The 27,875-nt window shown below is 46.7% G+C and overlaps 1 protein-coding gene across 2 annotated transcripts in view; it reads right to left on the bottom strand.

The window, feature by feature from the left end:
* The window catches only part of akr1a1b (aldo-keto reductase family 1, member A1b (aldehyde reductase)), a 45,560-nt gene that overhangs the window by 13,526 nt on the left and 4,159 nt on the right, over positions 1 to 27,875 (bottom strand). For both annotated transcript variants that reach the window (XM_072510809.1, XM_072510810.1), the window contains 5 exons: positions 15,200 to 15,292; positions 12,113 to 12,232; positions 11,498 to 11,649; positions 8,286 to 8,481; positions 7,550 to 7,749 (listed from right to left, as the gene is read on the bottom strand). In XM_072510809.1, the coding sequence (XP_072366910.1) occupies positions 7,550 to 7,749; positions 8,286 to 8,481; positions 11,498 to 11,649; positions 12,113 to 12,232; positions 15,200 to 15,292 (761 nt within the window). The remainder of the gene's footprint in view (positions 1 to 7,549; positions 7,750 to 8,285; positions 8,482 to 11,497; positions 11,650 to 12,112; positions 12,233 to 15,199; positions 15,293 to 27,875) is intronic.

Raw genomic sequence — 27,875 nt, 5'->3', positions numbered from 1 at the left:
AGTCAAGCAACAGTCCGACAGGTTATACTCCCACAATACCATCCGTCTGCGGCAGGTGGAGGGAACAAGAAGGAAAAACATGCTGGACCTCAAACTGAGCAGATCCACTATCCCTGGGTATGTCCTGTCTCTCTGGGAGGACAGACCCAATAGAGGTGGTGGCGCAGAGGTGCACAATCAAGAGGGAGTTGACTTGGTAGTCCTCAACATTGGTGAAACATCCAGTCAAACATGGGCAAGGAAGTCTCCGACTGGTTACCATGTATCGCGTTTCCCCCTCTCCCGCTGATGAACCCGCACTTCTGCATGTTGAACATAACTTGAAAAAAGCACTGAGGGTGGCAAGGGTGCAGAATGTACACCCCCACCTCCCCCGCAACGAACAGCCCCTCAAACACGGTCACAAACATCCATCTTTCCTCAAACCCCCCCTGAAGAGCCCTCAACATCTTCTCTAATCGCATTAAGTCATACAGGTCACCCAACCAAGCCGCTACCCCTGGTGGCGATGCCGACCGCCACTCCAGCAAAATTCGCCACCATGCAATCAGAGAGGCGAAGGCTAAGACATCGGCCTTCCTCCTCGCCATGAGCTCCAGCTTCTCCGAAACCACAAATATCGCCACCAAAGGATCCGGGTCCACTTCCACCTCCTCCACTATCCTGGCTAAGCCCGCGAACACACGCACATGGGTGTGCATGATTTGCTGGCCCCCGCCCACACCTCTCACTCATTTACTACCCCCCTGAAAGAACACACATTCTCGCCAGAGTCACATGTGCACCACCTTAAACTATCAGGCTCATCCTTGCACAAGGAGGCCCCATTTACCCTAATCAGTGCCTTACTCCGTACTCCTCAGTTATCTCCCCTCCCAACTCCACTCCCCATTTCTCTTTAATCTGCACCACCCGCTCGCCTCCCTACTCCCCCCAGCCACTTGTATATACCCCCATTTTTTCTTTCCCCTTCTACATCAGGAAGCAGCAGCAGCTCCAGCAGGGTGTATCCCGGTAACTTAGGGAACCCCTCCAGTCCTTTCGCACAAAGGTCCCTAACCTGCAGATATCTGAACTCTCCCCCTTAGCAGCTCTAACCTATCCCTTAGCTCCTCCAGACTGCCGAACCCTTCCTCCAAATACAAATCCCTCACCTTGACCAGTCCCACTTCCCTCCATCTCCTGTATACACTATCCACCCCAACCCCCCCCGGCTCAAACCCATGGTTCTTGCAGTGGCGTTAGCACAGACATCCCTTCCACCCTAAAATACCTCCTCAACTACTCCATATCGTCACCGTGGACTGCACCACCGGGCTCCTCGAATACCGACTTGGAGCCATTGGCAACGCTGCCGTCCACATAGCTCTCAATCAAACTAGACCCCTTACAAAATTCCTCCTCCATCCGAACCCACTCTAACCCTTCTCCATCCCACCAGCGTCGCACTTTGTCCACATTCGCCGCCCAATAATAATGAAGCATGTTCGGCAACGCCAACCCCCATCTGCTGCCTCTGTAGCAGGGTCCACCCCACCCTTGACACCTTCCCCGCCTAAGTCAGAAATGATAGTGTCCACTTTCCGAAAAAATACCTTTATTATAAAGATCGGGAGAGCTTGAAAGACAAGCAAGAACCTCGGCAGAATATTAATTTTCACCACTTGGACCCTCCCCACCAACGTTAAGTGCAATATATCCCACCTCTTTTTAAAAAAATAAACATTGAGGTATTTATGGTTTTACAACAACAACATGAACAATGTACATGAAATTATAAACAGTGCAAAAGCCGTCCTCCTCCCTTACAGGTTCCACCTTTATTAACCCCCTACTCTAAACTAAGCTAACCTCCAACCCCCCCCCAACCTTCGGCTGACGGTTAATTTTCCCCAAAGAAGTCGACAAACGGCTGCCACCTTTGGGCGAACCCTAACATTGACCCGCTCAAGGCGAACTTGATTTTCTCTAAACAGAGAAAGCTAACCATGTCAGTTAGCCAGGTCTCGGACTTCGGGGGCCTCGGGTCCCTCCAAACTAATAATATCCATCTCTCCAACCCTCCCCCCACCACCCATTTCCTGATCATGGCTATATTCACCACCCAATAATAATTACTGAAGTTTGGCAGCACCAGCCCCCCCCCCCCGGCTCCGCTCAAGCATCACCTTTTTTACTCGCGGGGTCTTACCCACCCATACAAAGCCAGTGATCATCTTATTGACCAGTTGAAAGAAGGACCGTGGAATAAAGATGGGGAGACACTGAAACACAAACAGGAATCTCGGGAGAACCGTCATTTTCACTGTCTGCACCCTCCCAGCTAGTGACAACAGGAGCGTGTCCCACCTTCGAAAATCATCCTTCATTTGGTCTACTAATCGAGCCAAATTTAACTTGTGTAGCCATTCCCATACCACCTGGATGCCTAGGTATTGAAAGCTTCTCCCTACCACCCTAAACGGCAGCTCCCCCAATCGTGTCTCCTGCCCCCTTGCCTGGACCGCAAACATCTCACTTTTCCCATATTTAGTTTATACCCAGAAAACCGGCCAAATTCCCCCAGAATCCTCAATTTCTTCCAGCCCCTCTAGAGCAGATTGTCTGTGTAAAGCGAGACTCTGTGTTCCAATACCCCCGGACCAGCCCCTTGAGGCTCTCAGCACAATTGCCAGCGGCTCTATGGTCAACACGAACAGCAGTGGGGAGAGGGGGCATCCCTGTCTCGTCCCCCGATGCAGCCTGAAATAGTCCAATGTTGACCTGTTCGTCCGTACCCTCGTGACCGGAGCCTGATACAACAGCCTGACCCAGTCAATAAAGCCCCGCCCAAATCCAAATCACCCCAGTATCGCCCACAGATATTCCCATTCCACCCAATCAAAATCCTTCTCTGCGTCCATTGCGACCACTACCTCCACATCATAATCACATTTAACAACCTTCTTACGTTGGCCAACTACCTACCCTTAACAAATCCCATCTAGTTCTCCCCAATCACATCCAGAACACAGTCTTCAATCCTAGAGGACAAGAATTTGGCCAACAGTTTGGCGTCCACATTGAGTAGGGATATCGGCCTGTAGGACCTGCATAGCTCAGGATGCTTGTCCCGCTTCAGGATCAATGAGATTTTGGCCTGTGACATCGTCGGGAGAAGCACCCCACATTCCCTTGCCTCATTGAATGTCCTCACCAACAGCGGCCCCAATATCCCAGAGAACCTTTTATAGAACTCCACTGGGTACTCGTCTGGCCCTGGGGCTTTACCCGTCTGCATGGCCTTCAGCCACTCTGCCATTTCCTCCAATCCGATCGGGGCCCCAGCCCTTCTACCAACCCCCCCGTCCACCTTGGGGAAACTCAGCCTCCCTAAAAGTGCCTCATCCCCTCCAGCCCAGCTGGGGTCAGACTCATACAACCTACTACAAAACTCCTTGAACGCTTTATTATCCCCTGCTCCCTCTGTCCCCTCAATCCCCCGCCACTCTGCCGACCCTCTGAGAGCCATCGCCAATGGCTCTATGGCCAGCACAAACAGCAGCAGCGACAGCAGGCACCCCTGTGCAAGTCAAAGCCTGAGAGCTGATATCATTTGTCCTCACCCTCGTCCTTAGTGCCACATCACAGCAACCGTACCTATGCCACAAATCTCGGGTTGGTAGCACTACTACAGACCGAGCTGGCAAGAGTCCAAAAGGACATAGCTGCTAGACTGGGTCTGCAGCAGGTGGTGAGGGAGCCAAGTGGGAAAGACATACTTGACTTCATCTTCAGCAACCTGCCAACCACAAATGCATCTGTCCATGACAGTATCGGTAATAGTCCTTGTGGAGACAAAGTCCCATCTTCACATTGAGGATATCCTCCAATGAGTTCTGTGACACTACCACCATGTTAAATGGGATGGATTTCAAAACAAATCTACCAACTCAAGATTGGGTAACCATGAAGCACTGTGGACCATCAACAGCATTGTACTCGGCCACAATATGTAACCTCATGGCCTGGCATACTCCCCACTCTACCATTACCAAGCCAGGGGATCAACCCTGGTTCAAAGAGGAGTGCACGCGGGCATGCCAGAAACAGCTTCAGGCATATCTAAAAGCGTGGTGTCAACCTGGTGAAACTACAACACAGGACTATTTACGTGCCAAACAGCATAAGCAGCTAGCGCAAACAAAGCTAAGCAATTCCACAACCAATGGATCAGATCTAAATTCTGCAGTCCTGCCACATCCAGTTGTGAATGATGGTGGATAATAAAACTTACAGGAGACTCCACAAATATTCATTCGGGAAGGGAGCCCATCATTTGTACGGGGGGACGGGGGAACGGACACCATTTGCACCAATCTTCAGCCAGAAGTGCCTTGCGGATGATTCATCTCCACCTTCTCCAGCATCACAAGATGTCAATCTGTAGCTAATTTAATGCACTCCCAAGTTATATTAAAAAAAAACAGCTGGAGGCACCAGATTTTGTAAAGATATGGGCCCTGACAACATTTCAGCAATAGTACTGAAGACCTGTGCTCCCGAACTTGTTGCATTCCTGGCCAAGCTGTTTCAATACAGCAAAAACACGGTCATCCACCCAGCAGTGTGGAAAATTGCCCACGCATGTCCTGTACACAAAAAGCAGGAAAAATTCAACCGGACCAATCACTACCCCATCAGTCTATTCTCGACCATTAGTGATGGAAGAGGTCAGCGTTGTTATCAAGCAGCACCTGCTTAGCAATAACCTGCTCACTGATGCTCAGTTTGGGTAAAGGCCATACATCTTCTGATCTCATTACACCCTCAGCCAAAGAGCGGAGCTCCAGAGGTGAGGTGAGACCGCTCTTGACATCAAGCAGCATTTAGAGTACAGCAAAACTGGAGCCAATGGGAATCATGGAAAATAAAAACATTCCGTTGGTTGGAGTCATACCTGGTGCAAAGGAGAATGGTTGCATTTGTTGGAAGTTAATTATCTTAGTTCCAGGACATCACTGCACACGTTCCTCAGGTTAGTGTCCTAGGCCCAACCACCTTCAGCCACTTCATCAATGACCTTCCGGCCACCATAAAGTCGAAAGTGGGGATGTTCCCAGATGACTGTACAATGTTCAGCATCATTTGCGACTCCTCAGATACTGAAGCAGTTCATGCCCAAATGCTGCAAGACCTGGACAATATTGGATTGGATTGATAAGTGGCAAGTAACATTTGTGCCGCCAAGTGTCAGGCGATGCTCGTCACCAACAAGAGAGAATCTAAGTTACTTCCCATGACATTGAATGGCATTATCATTGCTGATTCTCCCACTATCTGCCTTCTGAGGAGGGGGGCGGGGGTTAACATTGACAAGAAACAGAATTTGACTGGCCATATAAATAGGTTAGCTGCAAGAGGTCAGAAGCTAGGTAGGAATCTGTAATTGATAATATGGAAAGATGTGTCATTTGAAACATGGAAATCTGGTAATATCTGGTCTGAGAGAAACTTAAGAGAATACAGGGAAAGATCCCATGAAGGGTTAACAGCAGCTGCAAAGAGTAGGATTATAAAATGCAGATTCCTTCTCCCAAACAGGATTTTTGTATGAAGCTAAAAACAATGGCTCACACCTTCATGAAAATTAACCATCTTAGTAAGCATCTGGAAAGGAAAGGATGAGGTTCAATTGAATTTGGTGACAATTCTAGGTGAGAAAGTTTGCTAACACCAGGTAAATTAAAGAAAACTGGAGACTATCAGTCTACGAGAAACATAATTTAAAGCTAAAATCAAAATTGAGCGGAGGACACAATTGGAAAATAAAACTAATAGAAACGACAGGAACCAAGATTCACACCACTCTTGAAATCAAAGCATTTTGAATATCACAAAGGAACTTTGAATATCACAAAGGAAACAATGTAATCAGAGACCGGAGAGCTGAGGTCAAGTCAAAATGAATACTTAGTTGTATTAGAATGTTTAGATCAAAAATACTTTTTATAATCCAAGTGAAATAAAAGTTACTTTACAGTAAAGCCATAAAAACGTAATAACTGTTAGAAAGAGAATATAAACCCAGGGACCAGAGCAATAACTACCAGAACTCAAGAGGGAGAGAGAGAGAAACAGAGAAGGCACAAGAGAAGCAAGCAGAGTCAGCTTACATTCAGCTCGTTCATGAGAAAGATAAGACATAGCAGCCGAGCTAAAACAGCTAATACATCTAAGGAAGACTAGAATTTAAAGAGGGGGCAGCGTCAGCTCAGAGATAGTCAGCAGAGTCAGCTCTCACAGCTCGGTACATGGGAAAGATAGGACACAGCAACCAAGCTCACCAGCGAATACATCTAAAGACGACCAGATTTTAAAAAGATTGATCGTCAAGTTGGGCCTGAAGGTCCCTTCAACCAACCAGAAGGATCCAGAAGCAAGATCTTTTTACCTTTCTGTAAAGACAGTGATTGCATCTTTTAAAAGAAAAAATATAATAATAAAATAACTTAATTTAACCGGAAATAGTGGTTATTCCAAAATCTACTTTACTTACTTAGCAATGCAGGACCCAGGATCGATGCTACTAAGTAGTAAGTAGATGAAACCTTTGGTAAAGGTATGGGTTATACCAGGGATAACTTGAAAATATAGTTTGACCTGAATAGCACCCACCAAAGCCTGCATCGGAGTCAGGGAGTGAGAATCCCTGTTCACCATTTAGAATGTCGGCCCTTTTTGGTATAGGGGGACATCTAAGAATAGTGGTGAGTTTTTAAACTTCAAATCCTACAGCAAGTAACTCACCACCTGACTCCCCAAAGCCTGTCTAGCATCTACAAGGCACAAGTCAGGATTCTGATTGAATATTATCCTCTTTGCCTGGATGAGTGCAACTCCAACAACACTCCAGAAACTTGACACCATGCAGGACCAAACTGGCTGCTTGGTGACACTCCACCACAGACATTCACTCGTTCCTTCCATTGACGGACAGTGGCAACGTGTACCATCTACAAGATGTAGTTCAGGAACTCAAAGGCTCTTTAGACAGCACATCCAGCTGCAGCATAGATTGTGTGACACTATTAGTTCCATTATGTTATTACTCCAGCTGGTCCTCTGCCGACCTGCTTTACGTTTTCCCTCTGCTATTCCATAAATTCGTACAGTGTAGAAGAAGTCCATTCGGTCCAGAGTCCACACCGATACTCTGAAAGAGCACCCTACCTAGGCCCACTCCCTTCGTAACCCCAACCAACCTGCACATCATGTCACATGCCTTAAGCACTCCAAATTCCATCTCTCCACAACTAAGAACAGTCCGTCGGTGTTGCCAACTCCCACCTGTTATAATATCCACTCATTTGTACGTCTATCAGTCAATTTCTCCCGAGCAGCTTTCAGAAGCACCAATGTTCAAAAGAACTGATCTTTTTCTTGTCCATCTTCTTCAATGGCCCAACATTCTGCACCGCAAGTGACAGTACGAAGCACCATGTTTTGAAAAGCTTAATCTTATTAACTTCCCTGATCCAAATCCTAGTTAGGTAGTCATTGCCTGTACCTGAGCATAATTTGAGCAGGTGATTTCCCATGTTTATCAGCTAGAGTTTTAATGTTTGCATCTTGAAGTAACAATGGTTCATCGGGGTCTTTCCAAAACCGATCAGGGGAACCAAGAGGACTGTATGCAGTCACTGCCAATCCATGCTTCCGGCAATGTGCAATCAACTCATTCTGGACAAGATATGGATGGCATTCAACCTGAGGATATAGATAAATGTATTTTGAGTCATGCAACATAATCAGGACTTATTGCTAGATCGAAAAGACAGCTTGAGTTTAAGTATACAGAGTAACTTGTAGGAAGCCTTCAGCACCAGAAACAATTTTCAGGGAAATTTTATTCCCTTCAACTACTAAAAACCTCCAGATTGTTGGTTGATATAATTATACAAGCCTTGGAAGATAAATAAATAAAATGGATACATGGGCAAGCATTTAGTCCTGGTTACTACACTCAAGTAATTAATTGTGAATGTTGAGAAATGTCAGTGTTAATATAGTCCTGTTTTTCAGGACATGGCTGAGTCCAGAAAATATTCTCGAAGACAGCTCAAGATATCTAGTTTTGAAAGACAAACAGATGCAAAAAACACACTACAGTTGCTGAAAAGATAATTGAATTGAAACATTTGCCATAGATGTTACACAACATGGGAGTTTTTTTGCAGCATTTGAGATGACATGGAAATGTAGATAATACTACAGTAAAAATCCCCCCCAAAAAATGTCCTTACCTGCAACACTGCTGGTTTGATAGCAGCTGCGGAAATTACATCGTCTATCTGTCGACTGTTGAAATTTGAGAGTCCAATGGCTTTAACCAAGCCTTTTCTCACTAACTCCTCCATCACTTTCCAAGTTTCTTTATAATCAATAGAACCATACCGTACGGTCTCATCAGGGTTCTTTGGAAAAGGGTTATCTCCTCGCCTGAAAACAGCAAAAAATTCAAAATTGAAACAGCAAATACAACACAATACGGGCAGCACAAGAGGATAGCACTGTGGCTTCACAGCGCCAGGGTCCCAGGTTCGATTTTCCGCTGGGTCACTGTCTGTGCGGAGTCTGCACGTTCTCCGTGTGTCTGCGTGGGTTTCCTCCGGGTGCTCTGGTTTCCACCCGGAGGAAACCCACGTAGACATGGGGAGAACGTGCAGACTCCGCACAGAGTGACCCAGCCGGGAATCAAACCTGGGACCCTGGAGCTGTGAAGCAACTGTGCTAACCGCTGTGCGACCGTGCATTAAATGACAAGAAATGATGGTGCAAGAATTAAGGGCAGCACGGCAGCATTGTGGATAGCACAATTGCTTCACAGCTCCAGGGTCTCAGGTTCGATTCCGGCTTGGGTCACTGTCTGTGCGGGGTCTGCACATCCTCCCAGTGTGTGCGTGGGTTTCCTCCAGGTGCTCCGGTTTCCTCCCACAGTCTAAAGATGTGCAGGTTAGGTGGATTGGCCATGATAAATTGCCCTTAGTGTTGGGTGGGGTTACTGTGTTATGGGGATAGGGTGGAGGTGTTGACCTTGGGTAGTTGGACTAGTAATCCAGAGACCCAGAGCCAGTGCAGATTCGATGGGCCGAATGGCCTCCTTATGCAATGTAAATTCTATGATTCTAATAGTGATGGCAAAACGTAAAGAAACAAAGACATGCTTAGAATAGCTACAAATTACAATAGCAGAACCATCACCAACAGTTGCTGTACAGAAATGTTAGCAGTGGTAGAAAAACAAAATGCTGGAAAAACTCTGGTCTCGCAGAATCTGTGGAGAGAGAAACAGTTAACGTAGAGTCTTATGACTACTTCAGAGCTCTGAAGAAGAGTTGTTAAGTCGGTTTCTCTCTCCACAGATGCTGCCAAACCTGCCAATTTTTTCCAGCATTTTTTAAATTTCAGGTTTCCAGAATCCGCAGTATTTTGCTTTCATTTTCTGTGAGCAATGATTATGATCTAAAATTATCGAACTCTTATTGTTAAGTCCAGAAGTCTCAAATGTGTTATTGACCGGGAGGCAGTGGCTTAGTGGTATTATTGCTGGACTAGTAATCCAGAGATCCAGAGTCATGCTCTGGGGGCCTGGTTTCAAATCCTGCCATGGCAGATGATGGAAATTGGAATTCAATAAACATCTGGAATTAGAAGTGTAAAGGTAACCAGAAGCCATTGTCAATGGTGGTAAAAATCTATCTAGTTCACTAATTTCCTTTGGGGAAGGAAATCTGTCATCCTTACGTAGTCTGGCCTACATGCGACTCCGATCCACAGCAACGCCCACATCCCCCAATTGGGTTAGATTGTTTATTATCGCATGTACAGAGGTACAGTGAAAAGTATTGTTCTGCGTACAGTCCAGACAGATCATTCCATACGTGAAAAGAAAATATAGGGCAAACATAAATACATAGACACAAGGCATCAGGTGAAGCATACAGCAGTGTAGTAATACTCAGTAGAGAAGGCGTGTGAAGAGATCAGATCAGTCCAGAAGAGGGTCGTTTAGGAGTCTGGTAACAGCAGGGTTAGTACATGTTCTCAGACTTTTGTATCTCCTGCCCGATGGAAGAAGTTGGATGAGTGAATAAGCCGGGTGGGAGGGGGGTCTTTGATTGTGCTGCCCACTTTCCCAAGGCAGCAGGAGGTGTAGACAGAGTCAATCTATGGGAGGCAGGTTTGCATGATGGACTGGGCTGTGTTCACGACTCTCTGTAGTTTATGGTCTTGGGCCGAGCAGTTGCCATACCAGGCTGCGATGGAGCCAGATAGGATGCTTTCTATGGTGCATCTGTAAAAGTTGGCGAGGGCCAATGTGGACATGACCAAATAATAAAAGTGACTTCTGTTCCTCGAACTTCATTAGAACAGTGAAAGAAGATCGGTGTGGAATGGACTATTTAAATGCAAAGTGACTGGAAGCTGAGTGTCATGCTTGCAGACTTGGTGGCAGTTCATCACACTTGAGCTTGGTTTCTCCAATGTAATGAAGACCACAGTAAGCAGTGAACACAGTATATTAAATTGAAAGTAAATTGCTGTTGCACCAGGAAAGTGTGTTTGAAGCCCTGGACAATGGGAAAGGTGGTAAAAGACTGGTGTTGTATCTCCAGCACTTGCAAGGGAACAACAGGTTGATGGAGGTGAATGTAGCTTGAACCAGAGTGTTAGAGGGAACATTTCTTTGTATTGCTGTAAGGGGAGGAGAGTCGGTGTTGTTGTTGTTCAGGAGGTGGTGGAAATAGCAGAGCATGGTCTGTCGAATATGGAGGCCGCTTAGGTGGAAGGCAAGGGCAGAAATACAGGAGATGGCAGAGATATAATGGAGCGCCCTAGTAAGCACGGTGATAAAAAACACATATTGGAAGGGTCATCAGCCTGAATCATGGGCAGCATTGTGGATAGCACAATTGCTTCACAGCTCCAGGGTCCCAGGTTCGATTCCGGCTTGGGTCACTGTCTGTGCGGAGTCTGCACATCCTCCCAGCGTGTGCGTTGGTTTCCTCCGGGTGCTCCGGTTTCCTCCCACAGTCCAAAGATGTGCAGGTTGGTGGATTAGCCATGATGAATTGCCCTTAGTGTCCAAAATTGCCCTTAGTGTTGGTGGGGTTACTGGGTTATTGGGATAGGGTGGAGGTGTTGACCTTGGGTAGGGTGCTCTTTTCAAGAGCCGGTGCAGACTCGATGGGCTGAATGGCCTCCTTCTGCACTGTAAATTCTATGACAATCTATGATTAACTCAGTTTCTCTCCTGACCCGCTGATATTTCCAGTATTTTCCATTTAATGACATATTGATTTATCAACATACATTGATATACACTTGGACTTACATACAAGTCGTCAGAACAGGCCCGACAGGAGAATGGAAGGGATTCCTTATAGGAAAGGTGGATGAGAGAATGTATAATTATAAGAATTTGTGGGCTCAGTAGATATTAACCATGCCTTACTCAAAAGCATGAGGCCAGTGAATCAAGTACAAATCCAGATAAGTGAGCTGCAGGTCTTCCAGCGATTTACAACAGGCAGCTTCCACGTCCTCTGGATGATGCTTAGTGTTCCACAACTTGGAGGTCACAAAAAGATCTTCACGTCTTACCAACTACAAAATAAAATGAATATACAAAGATTACATTCCTAAATACAATATGCTTATATGGATCAGTAGCAGCAGTGTGTACCATCTAAAAATCCACTGCAGGGACTCAAAAGCTAACATTCTGCTGGCTCTGTTGGAGTCAGTGGTCAGGCCTCAGCACTGGATTTCATTAGGTCACACCACTGGACCAAAGCAAGGAAAATAAAAAAAGAGATCGCGCACGTGCACAGAGCCGAGCCTTTGAATCGATAGCAGGACTGTCCCGTGCAAATCTCCACTCCATTGTTGTCATTGCTGCTGTGAAAGTGGGGGGGGGGGGGGGGGAGCGCGAACTCCAATTGCTCATCTCAGCATCCCACTAGAGGTCACAACCCACAATTTGGTAACCCCTGCCATAAAAAACCCAGACTCATTAATTCTGTAGCATGGACCTCATCAATGGTTTATTTAAATTCTTGCATCATACCTTATCAGCACCAACATATTGTTTAAAGGCCTCTCCAATGCTAGCTTCATTGTTGTACACTGCAGCACAGTCTATGTGATGATAACCTATTTTCAAAGCATTGTAGATAGCATCTTTTACCTGAGCAAAAAGAGCAAACATGATCATACATATTCCAAGGCCCTTTCCAACACAAACAATTGTAAGGAGGACAAACAGACTGCAAAGAGATAAACAGGTTAAGCAAAGTGGGCAACAAGGTGTCAGATGGAGAATAATATGGGGTAGTGTAGTTATTCACTTTGATCGCAAGAATGGTGAAGCAGAATTTTGCTAAATGAGGTGAAACTTATCAACATTGATGTTCAGAGACACTTGGGTGTACTCATACATGGAACAAGTTAGCATGCAAAGCCATTGCATGTTGACTTTATTGCAAGGTGATTGGAATGCAAGTATATAAAGTCTTGTGACAATTGTGCAGTGCTTTGGCAAGGCCATACCTGGAGTAGTGTGCACAATTGTGGTCTCTATATTTAAGGAAGCATACTTGCATTGAAGGTAGTACAGCAAAGGTTCACTAGATTGGTTACTGGGATAAAGGGTCCTATTATGAGAGGCTGAGTAAATTGGGTCTATGTTCTCTGGAGTTTAGAAGAATGCGGGGCCATCGCATTGAAACATTCCGAGTTGTGAAGGGGCAGTTACTGACGGTTGTTGTTTCCTCTAGTTGGGGCGTCTAAAACACAGGGGCACAGTCCCAGGTTTAGGAGCCAATCATTTAGAAGACTGAAATTAGAAGAAATGTCTTCACTCAAAGGGGTATGAATCTTTAGAATTCTTTACCCAGGCAGTGGTGGATGTGCCTCCATCTGAAATTTTTTTGATCTCAGGGAAGCAATGAAATTAGTCAACTAAATTTTTCTGTTTCAGCTTCAGAAAATATACATTGATATACACTTGGATACGTTGGCATTTTAAATGACAGATGTGGAATACACAGTGATACAGAAGTAATAAGAATTTAAAGTCAGTACGGAATGTGGCTTAGAGGGGAACTTGCAGGTGGTTTTGTTCCTGGATGATGTCGAGCAGAGTGTTTTTCGGAGCTGCACCCATATAGGTGGAGTATTTTCCATCACATCCTGTTGAGCCTTGTCGGCTGGTAAGTCAGGTGGCAAATTCCTAGCTGCTGATCTGCTCTTGAAGCCACCGTATTTGTATGGCTGGTTAAGATGTTGACAGATTCAGCAATAGCAAATATTAGTTGAATATTAGAGGTAGATAGATTATTGGAGATGGGCATTGTCTTGCACATACACCGACACCAAAATTGTCCCCGTCTTGATGCACATGGACACGGACTACTTCAGCATCGGAGTTGCCTCAAATGGTACTGAACACTACACAGTGAACATTCCCTATTCTAACCTGAAGAAGATAGTTAGGCCCAACTTGGAAGTTGTCCTTGGGCTGAGATGACTGGCATCCAAAAATCGCTACCATTTTCCTTTATGCTAGGTGTGTCTCTCTTTCCGCCCCCCCCCTCTGAAATGTTGCTGGAGTTCCTTGATGCCACACTCTAAAATCAAATGTGGTCTGGAGCGGAGTAGTTGGGCAAAATCACTGGCTTGTAATACAGAATGCCAGCAGCGTGGGTTCAATTCCCATACTAGCCGCCCCGAACAGGCGCCGGAATGTGGCGACTAGGGGCTTTTCACAGTAACTTCATTGAAGCCTACTCGTGACAATAAGCGATTAATATTATTCTGGTGGAACCCAAACAGTGTCAAATGAGTAGGTTATATTTTTTACTCTTTCACAGGAAGTGCCACAGACCTCTGGGCTGGTTGCCCAGTAATAGTACCACTACAGCTTTATTTTGCTACTTAAAAAAAAGAGAATTGCCCTCTAACAATTCATTTTGAAATACACACAAGCTCTCCTGGCAGCTAAGCAAATTTACTGAGCGAGTAAATGAGCTGTAGTTTACAGTCTACGAAGGTCCCCATGTTCTAATACCAGCACTGATCTTGGCCATCATGCCATTAGAGGTTTGGCAATGTGCTGTTTCAGCTGGGAAGATGTTTTGTTCATGGCTTTCGGACAGATTTGATGTACCAACATGAGTCAAGATCATTCCAAAAGCACCATTCTGTGCTGTAATTAAATTTGGAACAGAGAATGCAAAGTAGTAATTAACTAGTACAAGATTTGAACTTTCTATCTGCAATAAATTCATGAACTTTATGGAAATGGTGACAAATTACATTCAAAGGTCTTTGTTGGGAACTGTGGGAGAAAAGAAATTGCAAGTAGAAAGAATATTGAAAATTTTCACATGGAGATATTCAATACAGAGCATAGCATGAAATGGTCAGCAGTTTAGAGCAGATATTGTACAAGTCTTTGTTATTCTGCATTTGATTTACTTGTTAAAGATGATAAACATACTTAACAAATTAACTGGAAGCCTAAAAATAACTCAAGGGTGATATCAATATTTCTATCAAATTGTGTTTTAGTCAAGCAATGTATATAGAGGGCACTAATGATCTATGATTGCTGAGAATCTGCAGGGTACAAGATCTGTAGGCCAAAAAAAAATGACAAGTCGACAGATCCTGGTAATTAGGAACATGATGTCTGTTTAAGGGGAATGGAACAAGACTGGAAGAAAGAGCAGACAAAACAGGAGAGAGAGTGTGATATTAAAATATCATAAAATGCTTTCCACTCATTATAAAAATAGACTTGTTGGAAATGTGCTTGCGTGTCTCCCAGGAAACGGTAGAATAAGTCTCAGCGGTTACATACACTAATTCACGAGCTTGCTAATGTCTATCTTGAATGCTCACCATCAACGTGGCTCAACAAGAGGATTGTTCCAACATAGAATCAATACCATTATGAGAGAAGGAAGTGGGACCATTTGGAGAGAAGGAAGTGGGAGGGTGTTGGGAAGAAAATAAAGTACAAGTGTGCTGCCAGAATGGACAACTACGCAGCAAAATAAACCAGAGCAGTCAATTCATTAGAAAAATAAAAACTGATGGTGCTCAAAGGAAAATCAATTAAATGTTTTCTGTGTAAACATGGTCACGTTACCTCGTCAGGAGGATTCTTCCATGTTCCCAACCCAATGAGGGGCATCTTCTGTCCAGTATTGAGCACAACATAATCAGAAGTGGCCATTTTAACCTGAAGAAACAAAAATAAACAAACATTCCTAAATGCTCAAAGGATGTGAACACATGAAGACAATTCACACTTTAAGGATACCCAATTTAAAAAAAAAGACAGAAAATCAATTTCCTTGACAGTTATCTAAACAAACAGACTCAATGACAAGCAGGTAGGACTCACCAGGAAACTGAATCATCTGATTCAAAATGGCGAACGGCAAAGGCTGATGGGAAAGTCAGCCAACAGGACAAAAATGAGCAGCTGCAGGTTGGCTGTGTATTTACCTCTGGAAAGGCCAGACAAGATCGATACCAGCAACCATCAGCATAACAAAACACCAGCCACCTGCATACGAATGAGCAATCCCCGGGAACAATAAGCAACATTTAGACACAAAGCAAAACCAGACTCTTCGGCGCCAGCAGAAGCCTACACAAAAGGAGGTGAACGACCACCTCAAGACCGCCCATCGATCAGGGAACCGCTGCAGCATTGGAGAAAATCGAACCAAGTGATTGGGACAAAGTCCAATCACTTGGGATCAGGTACAGGGTTCGCCCCAAAAGGCAGGAAGCCCCTGGGGACTATAAGAATCAAGCCCAAGTTCAAATCGTTCTTCTTGACCGGGTCACTCAGCAACGTGAACCAACCCTTGACAGTGACCGGTTCAGCCGCCGCCGATATCCAGTAAGTCTTACTTCAACGCTCACTACAAGATAGGCGCTCCTAGCTAACCAATTTGTACCAACTTCGAATCCCGCAGGCTCAGAACCCGAACGAAAGGCCATTCATTTCCCTGACCTGGTGGGCCAGTTCCAAGTTAAGTATTGGCCTGTTAGCTGTTGAAGTAGCTTAGACGTAGAATTTGTACACGAGTCGTGATTACTGTGTATAATAAATGCGCTTTGATTTAAATCTTACTAAGCGGTGTATTGGATTATTGATCATTACTCGGACTTGAACCACGTGGCGGTATCATAAAGATACCTGGCGACTCAAGAGCAAAGGTGATAAAACAGAGCAATTAAACTAAGGCAAAGTTAGCAACACTGCATAGATGTGACACTGTCATCTCACCCAAATGATAATTCTTCATTGATGAACCAGCATCACAAACTTGTCATACACTGTTGTTAGGTGATATCAACACACACTCACTTTTTACTGTTAGTCCCGAGATGGCAATCGGGAACAAATTCCACTATATTACACATACCAAATTCAGAGCCCTAAATGCCAAACTGCCTATCTCAATACCTGGGATCTTTGTGAGATGGCATGGTCCATTTCCACACTGGGCAGTGTGTTTACGATTAAGCATACAGGCCACCAGGATTATATAGTTCTGTATAACCCTATATCTTTATATAATTCTATAGCAACCTATATTTAGGAGTTAGCTTTTACATGTAAGTCAATGATACCTAACTTCTCTCTCTCTGTGCGGATGACCTGCTCCTGTACGTGTCAGACCCACTGGCCGGGACGAAAAATATACTGGAAACATTGAGGAAGTTTGGCTGGTTCTCAGGGTACAAATTAAATATGGCCAAGAGTGAGATATTTGTAGTGCAGGCAAGGGGCCAGGAGAATAGGCTGGAGGAGCTGCCATTTAGGCTGGTTGGGGAAATTGTCCGGTACTTGGGGATACAGGTGGCACGAGACTGGGGCAGGTTACATAAGTTAAATTTGACTAGAGTGGTGGAACAAATGAAGAGGGAGTTTTGGAGATGGGATGCACTCCCGCTGTCACTTGCGGGGAGGGTGCAGACGGTAAAGATGACAATCCTCCCTAGATTCCTGTTCATCTTCCAGTGCCTCCTGATCTTTATCCCACGGTCCTTCTTCAAAAGGACCGGCAAAATCCTCATGAGCTTTGTCTGGGCGGGAAAATCCCCGCGGGTGAGGAAGGCGATACTTGAAAGGAGCCGCAGCGAGGGGGGACTGGCATTGCCGAATCTACTACTACTGGGCAGCTAACATAGCCATGATAAGGAAGTGGATTGTGGGTACGGGGTCTATCTGGGAGTGGGTGGTGGCGGCTTTGTGCAGGGGCACCAGTTTGGCAGCCCTGGTCACAGCTCCCCTGCCGCTTGCGCCGGCCAGGAACTCCACCAGCCCGGTAGTGGGGGCGGCCCTGCGGATTTTGAGCCAGTGGAGAAAGCATGCAGGGGAGGTGGGTGAGTCGGTCTGGGCTCCAAGTTGTGATAACCAACAATTCACCCCCGGGAACATGAAAGGAGGGTTTCGAACAAGGCGGCGGGCAGGGGTGAGCGATATGTTCCTGGAGGGGAACTTTGCGAGTTTGAGGAAGTTGGAGGAGAAAGCTGGGCTGGAAAGGGGAAATGACTTTAGGTACTTACAGGTGCGGAACCTTGTACGCAGACCGGTCCCATCCTTCCCATGCCTCCTGCCAATAGGGATCCAGGACAGAATAGTCTCTAAGAGGAGAAGGAGGAGAGGGTAGAGTCTCTGATATTTACAAGGTGCTCATGAAGGGAGAAGAGACCCAGATGGAGGAACTGAAACTCAAATGGGTGGAGAAGCTCGGCAGGGAGATGGAGGACGGGATATGGGCGGAAGCCCCGAGTAGGGTAAACTCAACCGCAACATGTGCCAGGCTCAGCCTGATTCAGTTTAAGGTCGTTCACCGGGCCCACATGACGGTGACTTGGATGAGGAAATTCATTAGGGTAGAGGACAAGTGCGCTATATGCGCGGGAGGACCAGCAAACCACGTTCACATGTTTTGGGCATGCCCCAAGCTTAAGGGGTACTGGGAGGGATTTGCGGGGGTCACGTCCATGGTGCTGAAAATAAGTGTGGTGATGAGTCCAGAGTGGCAATTTTCGGGGTTTCGGAAGACCCGGGAGTCCAGGGGGAGAAAAGGGCCGATGTTCTGGCCTTTGCTTCCCCGATAGCCCGGCGGCAAATACTGCTGGCATGGAGGGACTCAAAACCCCCAAGACCGAACTATGGCTTTCGGACATGTCAAGTTTTCTGGGTATGGAAAAAAAATCAAGTTCGCCTTGAGGGGATCTGTATTGGGGTTCGCCCGATGGTGGCAACCATTCATCGACTTCTTTGCGGGAGAGAACGTCAGCAGGGGGTGGAGGGGGGAGATTAGAGTAGAGTAGGAGGGATAAATAGGCGGGTAGTGTCTATGGGAGAGGAGCGGGTATGTGCATTATGGTTTGGTTGAAGTGTTGGTTTTTTTTGATGTTTGCATATTTCTGTAGTCTGTAACTGTTTACAATACCAAAAAATACCTCAATAAAATTGTTTGTTAAAAAAAATGATACCTAACTTCATGTTGTTCTCTTGCTGCCAAGCTGTGATCGGCAAGGCAGATGACTTTCTGTTCAACTACCACAAGAAACTTTGCAGCATTTCTTTACCTGAAAGTTTGCTTCAAGTTGGATCCACAAAGATTTGAAAATTCTTACAGTAGTTTCCCAAAACATTGCATGGCTTCAAAGCAATGTAACTCCAATCATCTACAGCTTCACCATTGTGACAAAGCTTGTATTCACCAAGGCAATGCACTCAGACTCTTTACCCAAACTTCTCTACCACGCCACAACTTTCCCTGCATTCAAAAGCCTCTTCGAAACTGGTTTTCAGCTGCTCTTTCGGTCAATTCTTGTAACTTCTCTTCCACTTTAGGTTCGATATCCCGAGGTAGCTGTTGAATGCTAAAGTCATTTTCTTAGGTTCAAGCTATTGCTGCTGATTCTTCAGATGCCCAGAGATTAGCAAATTTCACTTTGGATAATAAGGGAACAATAAAAATCACAACAAAGTCCTCTCATTCTATGGATTTGTGCACTTACTGAAGAACTGATGCACTGTGATTTGTTCTGAACAACAATTTCTCCCTGCATTATTGACTTCAAAAGTCTCCTATTCACTCCTGCAGTTGCAACTATTTTTAACTGCTGATCTTCCTCCCCTCCCTACCCCAATATTAGCATATTTTCTATCTGTTGAAATCTTTTGTATTATATTAACCATTGATCAGACACTGTAACGGCCATATACTGTGGCTATAACAGCCAGTCAGAAACTGGGAATTCTGAGGTGAGTAATTCACCTCTAACTTCCCAAAGCCTGTCCACCATCTACAAGACACAAGTCAGGAATGTGATGGAATAATCTCCACTTGTCTGGATGAGTGCAGTTCCAACAAAAGGCTCAACACCATTCAGGACAAAGCAATCCGCTTGATTGGGACCCATCCACCACCTTATACATTCACCCCTTCCACTGTTGACACACAGTGGCAGCACTGTGTACCATCTACAAGATGCACTGCAGCACCTCACCAATGCTCCTTCAACAGCATCTTCCAAACCCCTGATCTCTACCTCCTAGAAGGACAAGGGCAGCAGATGTGTGGGAATACCACCATCTGCAAGTTAACCTTCAAGCCACACACCATCCTGACTTGGAATAATATCGCCATTCCTTTAATGTCACTGGCTCAAAATCGTAGAACTCACTTCCTAACAGCATTGTGGGTGTACCTGCACCAGATGTATGGCAGCACTTGAAGATGGCTCACCACCACCTTTGAGGGAAATGGGCATAAAACATCCCACAAAGTCCAATCACTTGGGACCAGGTACAGGGTCCACCCCGAAAGGCGAGAAGCCCCTGGGGACTATAAGAATTGAGCCCCAAGTTCAAGTCGCTCTCTTCTTCTTCGGCTCGCTTCCAGCACTCGTCACTCTTCAGCAGCCGATCGAACCTGTAAGTCTTATTTCAACGCTCGCTACGAGATCAGCGCTCCTAGTTATCAATCTGTACCAACTTCGAATCCCGCAGGCTCAGAACTCGAACGAAAGGCCATTTGTTTCCCTGACCTGGTGGGCCAGTCCCAAGTTGAGCATAGGCCCGTTAGTTGTAGAAGTAGCTTAAACGTAGAATTTGTGCATGAGTAGTGCTTACGGTGTATAATAAATGTGCTTGGATTTAAATCTTACTAATCAGTGTATTGGATTATTGACCATTACTCGGACTTGAACCACGTGGCGGTATCATAAAGATACCTGGCGACTCAAGAGCAAAGGTGATAAAACAGAGCAATTAAACTAAGGCAAAGTTAGCAACATTATTTGGCGACATCCTGACGGGACCCGATCTAGAAGTGGAAAACCACTCCGGGAGAACCCAAGAATTTGAATTAGAGATCCAATTGGAAACAGAAAACCACAAGTGTTCAAGCAGTTCTGATCAATACTCATAATTCGGAAGTGTGTGTATGCATGCGGAACTAACAGGGCGATAAGGTAAAACGGATAGATTTTTTGTTGCGACAAATCTGTCGGAAGTTTGTATTTCGGAAAGTAGCGAAAGCCGTACCCGTATTTACAGCACCACCTTAATACCCCTGTCCCAAATTTGAAGAGCAGCATTCGGATTGATACCCCTGTCCCAAATTTGAAGAGCAGCATTCGGATAGGAAAGATGGCAATGCAGCGCCTAATGAACCCAGAGGAATTTGCGGTCGCAGCGACCAGCAGCAGTAGAGTGGGACAATGTCCCATTTGGGAGGAAGAGATCAGGAAATATCTCAAAGGGAAAGGATGGTCCCTTTGGAATGAATTCTATGACAACGAGGAATCAGGTCCCGGGAGTATAGGACATACTTGGTGGGAGAGCCCGAGTGAGATCCACAAAAAGAGCTTAGGGAAAGCTCGCAAGCCGATGGCAATCGTGTCCTGCTTGGCACAATTGCGAGGCACAGAGGAGGTCGTCAGGACGCTACGGAAAGAAGTTGAGGGCATACATCGAATGAGTAAGGTCGATGTAAGCGAGGTAGAAAAGGAGAATTTGGAATTGAGAAGGAAGTTGGCAGCAAAAGATGTAGAGGTGGAGGATGTTAAAAGGGCACACCAGTCTTGTCTGGCGCACTTGAGCAGCTTCCAGTCTCAATATGAAAAGGTCCATCAGGACACGCAACATGCAGTCCTGGTACGTGAAGAAACAGAAAAACAGGAACTGTAGTGACCTCAAGGCAGCATTAAGAGCACTCCATGCTGCCACCACAGAACAAAGACAAAGCACATTAGATCACACAAAGTGCCGGAAGTAGACTGCGGAGCTGCAATTGCTGCTTTCTGTTCAGAAAGGTTTTCAGGAAACCTTTGGAGAAAGATTAGACCAGGAAGACGGCCCTGATTGGGAAGAATTGAACGAAACAGCGCAGAGATATGTTCAGGGAACATGTGCGCAGGGAAAGCCACAAAAAAGGAAAGCGCCCCAACCCCCCACACAGCAGATAGTTCAAGCTCCGATGAACCCAGTAACCACCTACCGCACAGCCACATCGGGCGATGAGGAATTCCTATATTCCACCCCCTTAACAGTGACCCAATTACGGGACGCGTGCGATAAGATCACACCGTTCCTCCCACCTCAGACCCCCACCATTTCTTTACCACAGTTAAGTGTCAGGCGACCATGTACGGCCTGGATGAGCGAGAGCATGTAAAGCTCACAGTTTTAAGTTTAGACCCTTCAATAGCAGCAGCACTTCCGGACCCACAGAATGTAGGAGGAGGCACCCTTGTAGAAATGCATACCACGATCCTCGATGCGATCGGGTATAACCGGGGTGACCCTGTAGACGGCCTCAACAAATGTAGGCAAAAGAAATCCGAGCACCCCACAGCGTTTGCTGGACACCTGTGGATTCACTTTGCAGCAGTCTTTGGAGACTTAGACCGTGCCCATTTGTCCCCAGTCAACATGGCGAAATGGACCCGCACCCTTATCTCCCATGCCACAGAAACAGGACAGAAAGCCTGCAAGAGTTATGATCCCTCAGAGGAGGCCCATAACGAGAAGTGGGTAGTGAAAAGATTGTCCCACGCTTGGGGGCAATCTGTTCAAAGTAAACCCGCAGTTAAGAATACGGAGGAAAGGCAGGCCGGCGCAGACATGCAGGCAGTAAAGACAACCCACCAGAACCCTGCATGGGTGAATGAGGGAAAAAACAGTCCCCCCACCCAAGTCACAGGAGTGTTACAACTGCAGACAGTTGAGAGTGCAATGCCCCTAAAAAGCCACAGAGAGCCCAGCAGACAGGCACTCTGAGTAAGAAAAAGACAGAGCCCATTCATAGCGTTAGCGCCCGTTCAGATCAGACGGACTTGACCAGAACGGACTGACGGTGTACGGGCTCCCCCAGTTGGGTCTGCGACACCCTTTGGGGTAGGTCCGGACGACGGTAGTTGCAGCGAAAATTCGGGGACAGCCCATCGAATTTCTATGGGACACAGTCAGGTCCCGCACCACGATAAATTCCTCCACCATGTTCCAAAAAGACACGTGGCACACTACAGCCACCATCACTCTCAGCGGCTTTACATGCCACTCACAGCAGGGACACATCACAGCCCCTGTACCAATTCAAATCGGTACCATCACCACCAAGCACCCCGTAGTTTTAGTTGACCTGCCCCACTCAGCAGAACACATTCTGGGAATCGATTTCATGAATTCCCACAATCTTTCATTCGATCCAGTCAACCAGTGTCTGGAAGATGGCAAAATCCGCTAGAGCCTCCGCAACGCTCAACATAGGAGAGTACGCGAACAAAATTAGCGCAGTAGGCGAATTTTGGTTCAACCTGACCACTCTTAGTACAGACAAGCAGGTTAGGGCAGTTCTGCAAAAGAACAGGGCAGCATTCGCGACCCTCAAGCACGACTGTGGACGGATGACTGGCTCCGTACAGATAACAGGACCTGACCCTAGACCCCAAAAACAGTACGGATTTCCCCAAGAGGCAGAGGGAGAAATCTCCAAGGTAACAGAAAGCTTATTAGAGCAGGGCGTACTTAGATCAGTAGCCTCCACTAATAATGCCCCGATTTGGCCAGTGAGAAAGCCCGATGGAACATGGCGACTGACCATCGATTACCGGGAACTCAACAAAGTCACCCCCGCAGCAGCCCCCACAGTAGCAACAAGTCCCGAGACCATGCTCAAATAGGGACTCAATTCCCGCTACGTCAAGGTTTTGGACATCAGTAATGGATTCTGGTCAATTCCATTGGCAAAGGCGTGCCAATACAAATTTGCCTTCACCTTTAAAGTACAGCAGTACACGTGGACATGCCTGCCACAAGGATTCCACAACGCCCCCTCCATTTTCCACCGACAGCTGGCAAATGTGTTAGCCAAATTCTCTCGCCCCGAATGTCTGGTTCACTATGTAGATGACCTACTACTGCAGACAGACAGCAGGGAAGAGCACATTGAGCTTCTGTCCGAACTCCTGGAACTATTACACTCAATCGGTTGTAAAGTCAACCCCAAAATGGCCCAGATTTTGGAAGATAAAGTGATATATTTGGGAACAATTATCACACATGGTAAACACGAGATAGAGCATAAAAAGGATTGACTCGATTGCTAAATAGCCCCTTCCCCAGAACGTTTCAACCCTCCGGTCGTTTTTAGGATTGGTTGGCTACTGTCGAAACATTGACGGTTTCGCCAGCAAGGCAGCGCCCCTCTCAGACCTCCTAAAGAAAGGAGCCCCCTGGGAATGGCTTCCGCAGCATACGGATGCTGTGGACTCTTTCAAAGAGGCACTCAGAGCAGCCCCCGCACTACAAGTTCCCGACCCGCTTTCCCCTTATGCCAGAGGTAGCGACCACAGACCGCACCCTTTCAGCCGTGCTCCTCCAGGAACAGCACGACCAGTTAAGGCCCGTAGCTTATGCCTCCAGAATTTTAGATGCTGTGGAGCAGGGATTTTCAGCCTGTGAGAGGCACCTGCTCGCAGTATTTTGGGCAGTGCAGTACTTTTCATATATTATCGGACTGAACCCCATTACAATTCTCACCGAACACACCCCCACCCAACTTTTACTGGACGGACGACTCAAGGACGGTACAATAAGCCAGATTAGAGCAGCGAGATGGACCCTTCTCTTACAGGGACGGGACATCACTGTTAAAAGGACAAGGACGCACACCTTTTTAGCCGACAACTTACAGTACCCCGGAACCCCCCATGAATGCGAAATTATCTCTCCACACCACAACACAGGCCCCTTTATCGCTAAGACCCCCCCCAGAAAGATAGGTAGTTCAACCCAGAGCCCCCAGCACGCAGACACGTGTGAGCCCTTAAAGATCTATGTGGATGGATCTTCCACAGTCTTGGATGGGAAGCGCATAACAGGTTGCAGTATCTATGTAGAGGACGCGCAGGGACGTGCCCTTGAGGAAATATCGTTAAAACTTCCAGGCCACTTTGGCGCACAGGCAGCAGAGCTCGCGGCCATCGCATATATAGTGGAACACCCAGATTCCTTCCCCAGCCCAGCAGACATATACTCGGACAGCCTCTATGTCTGCAACAGCCTCACGGAATTCCTGCCCCTGTGGACAGCAAGAGGATTTGTTTCCGCAGACGAAGACCCCCGCCCCTCAGCCCCATTGCTCCGTCACATTTTAGAGAAAGCCCAGAACAGGACTTTTGGGATAAGTCCGCAGTCACCATCGTTCCTCCCCCCCCCCTGGAAATGTGAAAGCCGACGCACTGGCTAAGGCAGGTTCCAGGCATGGATATTTTTGGACACCCCCCCGAAAGCGCACCAGTGAGTGCAGTTCAGGTCTCACAGACAAAGGTAGAGGATCTAGTGGAGGCCCAGAGGCAGGACAGTAATCTCAGGGAGATTGTAAAAGGAAAATATCCAGCTCCCTATGAGGGGTTTAGAAATGCACTGACCACACATGACGGTGTGGTGTTAAAAGACACCCTTTATGTGGTTCCCGAACAGGACAGGAATCAACTGATTTGTTTGTTCCATGACAGTCATGGGCATCAGGGAATCAATCCCACTACAGCCCATCTCAAGCAGCTTTGTTGGTGGCCGAATTTAAAGGAAGATGTAAGCTATTACATAGAAAATTGTCTTATCTGTGCGCAGAATAACCCCGACAGATATGCCAAAAAGGCCCAACTCAGCCACACCCGACCCGTTAATGGCCCCTGGACTAACCTCCAGATTGATTTTATAGGTCCATTGCCCCCCTGCAGGAATGGCTAAAAATATGTACTTGTGGTCATAGACACATTTACAAAATGGGTGGAAGCATTTCCAGCCCGCACCAACACTGCAAAAACCACAGCCAAGATTCTAACCCACCACATCTTTACAAGATGGGGACTCCCCCGCAGCTTTGAATCGGACCAAGGTTCTCATTTTACGGGACGTGTCATGCAGAACATCCTCACGATATTTGGCATCACCCAAAAATTCCACATAGCATACCACCCACAGTCGGGTGGTATCGTGGAGTGCATGAATCGGACCCTAAAAACCACCCACAGAAAAATGGTCCAGCAGGACACCACCACTTGGGACTCAGTCCTCTCTTTTGCACTGATGTTTTTGCGTAACACTATTTCTACTTCCACAGGTTACACCCCACACACTCTCATGACCAGACACCCCATGAAAGGCACAGAATTTGTGTTAGGTTTAGACCTGACCAGCCCCGAAGTGACGGCCCTCACACACGAGAAAGCAGTGGAGCACTTAGTTGAAAATGTTAAAACGGCTCAGCTAGCAGCCGCAGTAAAATTGGGCACCAGAAAGAAACAGAGCAAGGCTTGTTTCTACATGACAGTGCATGCGACTGAGTACAGTATAGTCCAGCAAGTTATGCTCTCTGTATATAACCCCAGCACATTCCGGTCATCAAAATACTCGGGTCCGTACTCCACTGCGGATAAAGTAAGCCCTTCCGTGTATAAAATAAAGTACCCCAACGGTAAGACGGCGTGGTTCCATATAAACCAGCTGAAGGCATATGGAACGCAGTCGAACCACGCACACCACGTCATGTTCGACGCAGCACACCACACCCCGTCCACCGCCAACGTAACCCTACCATCCCTCAACACGTCCAGCCCAGCCACGGACTCGACCCCACCCCCTAAATATATACTCCGCCCCGGAACGCCCAGACTGCAGCAGCAGAGACAGCGACTGTGACTCGGACGATAGCCACAGCACGCCTCCCTACTATCCCCATGCAACAGGCCCTACACCCAGCGATTCCGACTACGATCCAAGTGATCCCTTCATGATCACTTTCCTAAATAAACCCCACCACCGACCAACAATAACGACCCCGATTTTGTCCCCACACAGCTAGACACCAACTATTTGCACCGAGATAACACGTTCAGACTCGTCCGCAATGACGAGAGCGACCCCACCTCACACCATGCAGCCCTTTCAGCCCTAATCCACTCCAGAGTTTGGCACCCGGGAGAAGTGGACGACCTTGGGTCTGACTCCCAAACCGAGAACACCTTTGCGATCCTGTTCGCAACCGAGAACGGAGGTGTCCAGATGATGTTTTAAAAGGAACTGCTTGGGAGAAGTGGTGTCCTTTCTGATGGAACCTGCAGCATGTTTTATGTTGTTTGTAAGTTTGTTAAATGTTGTACGTCCGACAGGAAAAAAAAAATTGTCACTGCCCCACGCCTATTCGGCCGAAACCTCAGAGAACTTGTCCGCACGCCTTTTCAGCAGAGACCTCTGAGGACTTGTCTGCCGAGACTGGTTAAGGTACCAGGCGCCCGTTCATAACTGCCCTTCTGGTTCGAAGGTAGAACCACTACGGCAGCCCCCCCACGATGACTACATTTTTTGTCCGTTCTTGTTGGTTGCTCAGGCAGTGGAGTTACGGCTTGGAACCCGCCCTGCCTGGGAACCCCCTTTCTGGTCAACTACGCTCGGGTAGGGGAGACACGGCATTGGTAGCCGTTCTACCCAGGGACTCCATCCAACTCTTACCCGTCGCGGCCCATACGCACCTCATTTTGGCACTTTTGTTCAAAAAGTTGTGTTTTGTTTAGGTAACCTTTAGGTTGCCAACCACATGCTATTTACATCCCGAAACATTTGGATGGTAAATTGCACAGTCTGCGAGACAGCTCGCACTGGTTCATTATTGGGAAGTGTCTCTTGTCCTAAAATTCGATTTTTGAAAAAAAATGAGTGAGTCACACATAAATGACCAATTATAAAGGGAATAATTGGCACTACAGGACAGACATACTATCGCACGAGATATTAAACAAAGATAGTTACAGACACTATGCTTGTTTCCACAGAACTCCAGGACTGGAGAAGAGAAGAAAGAAAAGGAAAGAGAAGAGCCATGAGGACGTCCTGCACATGGATCAGCATAATCTTTATGGACATTTGGTTGCGCGTGAATGCGAACCCCATGAGTTCAAGCCCCCCAGCCGTTAATGTTTCACTTCCCCGCAGTACCCAGAGCCCAGTCACCAGCAACACCACATCATCTTGGTGTGCCAGGTTTATAACCTGGTACTCCCTGTCCTATGTAATAGAAACTTTACTGGTATTAGCGATACTCTGCTGCATAGTGCAGACTATGCGTCTACGGAAATGGAGGAGGAGAGCCTATCGCGCTTGAACCCCGGTATATAGGATCAGATCCCCTATTTTCGGATACGACCAGACCCCCGAATCTATAATAAAGAGCATTCACTTGCGTTTTATTGTAAATAAAGAAATGTAAAGAACGGTT

The sequence above is a fragment of the Scyliorhinus torazame genome, chromosome 7, assembly GCF_047496885.1.
Source record: "Scyliorhinus torazame isolate Kashiwa2021f chromosome 7, sScyTor2.1, whole genome shotgun sequence".
Classification (NCBI taxonomy): Eukaryota; Metazoa; Chordata; class Chondrichthyes; order Carcharhiniformes; family Scyliorhinidae; genus Scyliorhinus; species Scyliorhinus torazame.
Note: the sequence above shows the minus strand (reverse complement) of the source record. Positions and strands in the feature narration are given on the sequence as shown.